Genomic DNA, 5,585 nt, shown 5'->3' on the forward strand with positions numbered 1-5,585 from the left:
ATAGAAATGTATAGATATTATCCAGTACTCAGCACATGCGGGTGTTTCTAAGGTAATCCGTTGTTACAAACAAATTTTTACCTTTATAGCTTCATAGTACATTACCCGTCACAATAGATTATTCAATGTACATGTTGCGTTTATTTTCGAAGCTGTAACTGTAATAATTTGCTTGTACCTACGGGTTACCTGGGGGAATAATTCAGGAGTTAGTCTATTACATTTTAGGTAAAAAATGGCAGTCTCAGGAATGAAAGCATCAGAACAATTTTCGTCATTAACAACGTCAATGGCATCAGATGAAGATCTTCAAATATACTGCCAGCCTTGTGACGAGGAGGGAACTAGACTCCATGCCTACGGTTACTGTACTGACTGCAAGGAGCACCTTTGTAAGACATGCTTATCAGCCCACAGAATAAATAAGCTTTCTAAACATCATGCACTTCTCGATGCAACAAGTATGCCTAAAGTTTTGCAGCAACCCTCAACATTCATTCAAACAGGCCTGTCGGATGACTTGTCCTTGCTATGTGGTAGCCATCCAAAAGAAATGATCAAGTACTACTGCAATGATCATACAGAATTTCTTTGCAGTGTTTGTGTTACCCTTAAACATCAACCTACTTCCTGCAATGTCAACTATATACCTGACATTTCTGGTGATAAAATAGACAGCAAAGAATATCACGTAATCTTGAATACCGTAAATACCACTTATGATCAATTTCAACAGCTATTTAAAGATGTCAAGAACATGGTATACAAATCAAACAGCTCTCTTAAAAATGCATTAGTTAACATTAAACAATTCAGGCAAGAAATAAACCAAAAACTAGATGAACTTGAAAGACAGGCTGAAGATGCAGCTAAAGTCATAGAACAAGATAACAACAAACATATAAAAGCAATACAAACAACATGTGAAGAAGTTACCAAATCTCTGAAGACATCATCAGACACAATCAAACAACTCAACACAACAAAACAAGCTGACAAACTCTTCATTGATTTAAAACTTGCAATTAATTTAATCAATGATGTTATATTTTCGATCCTTGAAGATCGTTCAGCACGACATTATTGTTGTGCTTGTGGTATTTTTAGTTTCAACTTTTCGGCATTTTCTAGTTGGGTGGTTCCAATATTCCTTCTTGAATAATGTTGAATCACCCTTAGGATATGTTGCCTGCTTTTTAAATTTGTCTTTTGACGTCTTATCTGTGATACGCAGGCTTCATAACCTCTGATCCCCTTTCAAAATTCCATTTTTTTAGTTCCGCCCATTGTTTTCTCGTTTAGGGCACACGCTTTTTATTACTTGGGGACCATACGCCGCTTTTCATGGAATGGCCAGAAAGTGTCACATTGAAGGTTCTATGATAACCGCCGTATGAATACATCTGCGGATGTTTCTAAATTCAAAATTTTACTATTTCACGTCTAAATGTTGAATTCTGCTTAAGCCGGTGCTAGGGGGCGTGGACGGTAGTTTGCACTTTACAGTACCGTCCATGAACAGGCTCAATCAAACCGAGCCTGCAACATTTTCAATTTTGCCGTGTTGGGCTTTCTTTAGGGATTCTATATTTATCTATTTTATGATCACATCCGTGTTATTTGTGCCGTGTGGCGGCTGTAAAAAGTCTCCCCGTACATTTAATCAATGATGTTATATTTTCGATCCTTGAAGATCGTTCAGCACGACATTATTGTTGTGCTTGTGGTATTTTTTAGTTTCAACTTTTCGGCATTTTCTAGTTGGGTGGTTCCAATATTCCTACTTGAATAATGTTGAATCACCCTTAGGATATGTTGCCTGCTTTTTAAATTTGTCTTTTGACGTCTTATCTGTGATACGCAGGCTTCATAACCTCTTATCCCCTTTCAAAGTTCTATTTAGTTAAGTTCCGCCAAATATTTTCTCGTTTAGGGCACACGCTTTCTTTTACTTGGGGACCATACACCGCTTTTCATGGAATGGCACGAAAGTGTCACATTGAAGGTTCTATGATAACCGCCGTATGAATACATCTGCGGATGTTTCTAAATTCAAAATTTTACTATTTCACTTCTAAATGTTGAATTCTGCTTAAGCCGGTGCTAGGGGGCGTGGACGGTAGTTTGCACTTTACAGTACCGTCCATGAACAGGCTCAATCAAACCGAGCCTGCAACATTTTCAATTTTGCCGTGTTGGGCTTTCTTTAGGGATTCTATATTTATCTATTTTATGATCACATCCGTGTTATTTGTGCCGTGTGGCGGCTGTAAAAAGTCTCCCCGTACATTTAATCAATGATGTTATATTTTCGATCCTTGAAGATCGTTCAGCACGACATTATTGTTGTGCTTGTGGTATTTTTAGTTTCAACTTTTCGGCATTTTCTAGTTGGGTGGTTCCAATATTCCTTCTTGAATAATGTTGAATCACAATTGGGATATGTTGCCTGCTTTTAAACTTTGTCTTTTGACGTCTTATCTGTGACATGCAGGTTCATAACCTCTGATCCCCTTTCAGAATTCCATTTTTTTAGTTCCGCCCATTGTTTTCTCGTTTAGGGCACACGATTTCTATTACTTGGGAAAAAAAACTTACGTATGTGTCACATTGAAGGTTCCATGATAACCGCCGTATGAATAAATCTGCGGATGTTTTTGAATTCATAATTTTACCAGTTCATGGTTAAATGTTGAATTCTGCTTAAGCCGTTACTAGGGCGTGGACGGTAACTTGCACTTTCCAGTACCGTCCATGAACAGGCTCAATCAAACCGAGCCTGCAACATTTTCAATTTTGCCGTGTTGGGCTTTCTTTAGGGATTCTATATTTATCTATTTTATGATCACATCCGTGTTATTTGTGCCGTGTGGCGGCTGTAAAAAGTCTCCCCGTACATTTAATCAATGATGTTATATTTTCGATCCTTGAAGATCGTTCAGCACGACATTATTGTTGTGCTTGTGGTATTTTTAGTTTCAACTTTTCGGCATTTTCTAGTTGGGTGGTTCCAATATTCCTTCTTGAATAATGTTGAATCACCCTTAGGATATGTTGCCTGCTTTTTAAATTTGTCTTTTGACGTCTTATCTGTGATACGCAGGCTTCATAACCTCTGATCCCCTTTCAAAATTCCATTTTATTTAGTTCCGCCCATTGTTTTCTCGTTTAGGGCACACGCTTTTTATTACTTGGGGACCATACGCGCTTTTCTTGGAATGGCACGGAAGTGTCGCATTGAAGGTTCTATGATAACCGCCGTATGAAAACAATTGCGAATGTTTCTCAATTAAAATTAAAAAAACATTTTCACTTCTAAATGTTGAATTCTGCTTAAGCCGGTGCTAGGGGGCGTGGACGGTAGTTTGCACTTTACAGTACCGTCCATGAACAGGCTCAATCAAACCGAGCCTGCAACATTTTCAATTTTGCCGTGTTGGGCTTTCTTTAGGGATTCTATATTTATCTATTTTATGATCACATCCGTGTTATTTGTGCCGTGTGGCGGCTGTAAAAAGTCTCCCCGTACATTTAATCAATGATGTTATATTTTCGATCCTTGAAGATCGTTCAGCACGACATTATTGTTGTGCTTGTGGTATTTTTAGTTTCAACTTTTCGGCATTTTCTAGTTGGGTGGTTCCAATATTCCTTCTTGAATAATGTTGAATCACCCTTAGGATATGTTGCCTGCTTTTTAAATTTGTCTTTTGACGTCTTATCTGTGATACGCAGGCTTCATAACCTCTGATCCCCTTTCAAAATTCCATTTTTTTAGTTCCGCCCATTGTTTTCTCGTTTAGGGCACACGCTTTTTATTACTTGGGGACCATACGCCGCTTTTCATGGAATGGCCAGAAAGTGTCACATTGAAGGTTCTATGATAACCGCCGTATGAATACATCTGCGGATGTTTCTAAATTCAAAATTTTACTATTTCACGTCTAAATGTTGAATTCTGCTTAAGCCGGTGCTAGGGGGCGTGGACGGTAGTTTGCACTTTACAGTACCGTCCATGAACAGGCTCAATCAAACCGAGCCTGCAACATTTTCAATTTTGCCGTGTTGGGCTTTCTTTAGGGATTCTATATTTATCTATTTGCAGAGAAAACAATAAAAAATATGCAGGAAAAACTACTAAAACTGTCATCATTTGATATCAAAGAGCACAACTTTCAATCAAATGATGTAATATTAAATTTCTTTAAGACAGAGAGGTCACTGGGTACATTGACACAGAAATCGTTTGATACAGAATGTCAAATAAAGTGTAGACAATCTTCACATAAGGGAGAAATCCGTGTAAAGACATCACAAGATGAATTAAGATGCTGTATAACAGGAATGACTCTGCTGACTCCTGACCTTCTTATCATCACTGACTACAATAACAATGCTGTAAAGATGGTGGATATCAGCAGTCAATATGTGTCTGATCAACTACAGCTAGATGCTGGACCATGGGATATCACAAGATTAGCCAGTACTGAACTTGCTGTCACACTTCCTTTCACACAGACAATACAGTTTATATCAATCTCATCAAACAAACTCATAACAAAGCACACTATGAAGGTTGATGGGAAGTGTTATGGTATAAGCTGTTATCAAAACAACTTTGTTGTGTCATTTCTTAATCCTACACAATTTCAGATCTTTGATATGAATGGCACAATACGAACAACAATTGATGAAAGAGATTTTTTCAGTTCTCCAGATTATGTTATATGTAACAGAAGTTCTATCTACATATCTGACTGTGACATGAAGACAGTGACAAGTTTAAACTGGCAGGGCGATGTGATTGGTAGTTATAGTGGTATAAGTTGGCCTTCGGGAATGTCCCTGTCTGATGATGGTACTGTTTTTGTGTGTGAAAAGAAGAGAAATGTTATAGAAGAAATATCAGGAGACTGTTCTACAGGACAGGTGGTGCTGCAAGATCTGGAGAAAGCAAGGGCTGTATGCTGGTGTGGAAAAACAAAGAAGCTCTATTACAGCTGTGATTTCGAATATGAAAATTTTCTTCAGATCTATAAACTGGCAATGTCTTAAACTAAAAGAATATACAACATTATTTATACAGTTCTTAACGATCATCCAAACATTTTCATTAAATAATCTACAAAACTTGTACATGTTCTTTTTGACCTATGGTCCGGAGAAAAAAGTAGCATGTAAAATACCAATAACAAAGTGTAAAAAACTAAAAAGTAATGAAGGTCACAGTTATCTGTTTTAAGTTTTGCATGTTTCTTGATGAACCGGTGAAGTTTCATGTTGATATCTTAAATGCTTTTTAAGATGTTCAAAATATGCTCCAAACAAAATATGGGACACCAGAAAGATGGAATGACTAATGGAGACTATCGCCATATTCCCCGCTGTCTTTGTCGGCGTAGGATAAAATGTCTTATGGTGTTAGGATGAATGATATGAGACATCATTGTGCTCTATAATGATAAATAGTTTGCTGAAAAACTAGAAAAAACAAAAACAAAATGACACAGGGATGTTATAAAAACATGTAATAAAACCCACTCTGAACAATTTGCTCTCATTTATGTGTGTAATAGAATTAAACA

General features: G+C 37.2%; 1 protein-coding gene across 1 annotated transcript; it reads left to right on the plus strand.

Annotated features, from left to right (window-relative positions):
* Positions 1–235: 235 nt before the first annotated feature.
* LOC132731376 (uncharacterized) lies at positions 236–5,055 on the plus strand. Its single transcript, XM_060717550.1, has 2 exons — positions 236–1,042; positions 4,210–5,055. Exons 1-2 carry the CDS (start codon positions 236–238, stop codon positions 5,053–5,055), a joined length of 1,653 nt encoding a protein of 550 aa, XP_060573533.1.
* Positions 5,056–5,585: the final 530 nt, after the last annotated feature.

Source organism: Ruditapes philippinarum, unplaced genomic scaffold (genome assembly GCF_026571515.1).
Source record: "Ruditapes philippinarum isolate M1 unplaced genomic scaffold, ASM2657151v2 ctg1072_1_1_1_1, whole genome shotgun sequence".
Taxonomy (NCBI): Eukaryota; Metazoa; Mollusca; class Bivalvia; order Venerida; family Veneridae; genus Ruditapes; species Ruditapes philippinarum.

Coding starts and splice junctions, on each gene's coding strand:
- LOC132731376 (XM_060717550.1), top strand. CDS start 236: ATGGCAGTCTCAGGAATGAAAGCATCAGAACAATTTTCGTCATTAACA. Junction 1,043..4,209: donor CAATTAATTTAATCAATGAT/GTTATATTTTCG, acceptor AATTTCTTTAAG/ACAGAGAGGTCACTGGGTAC.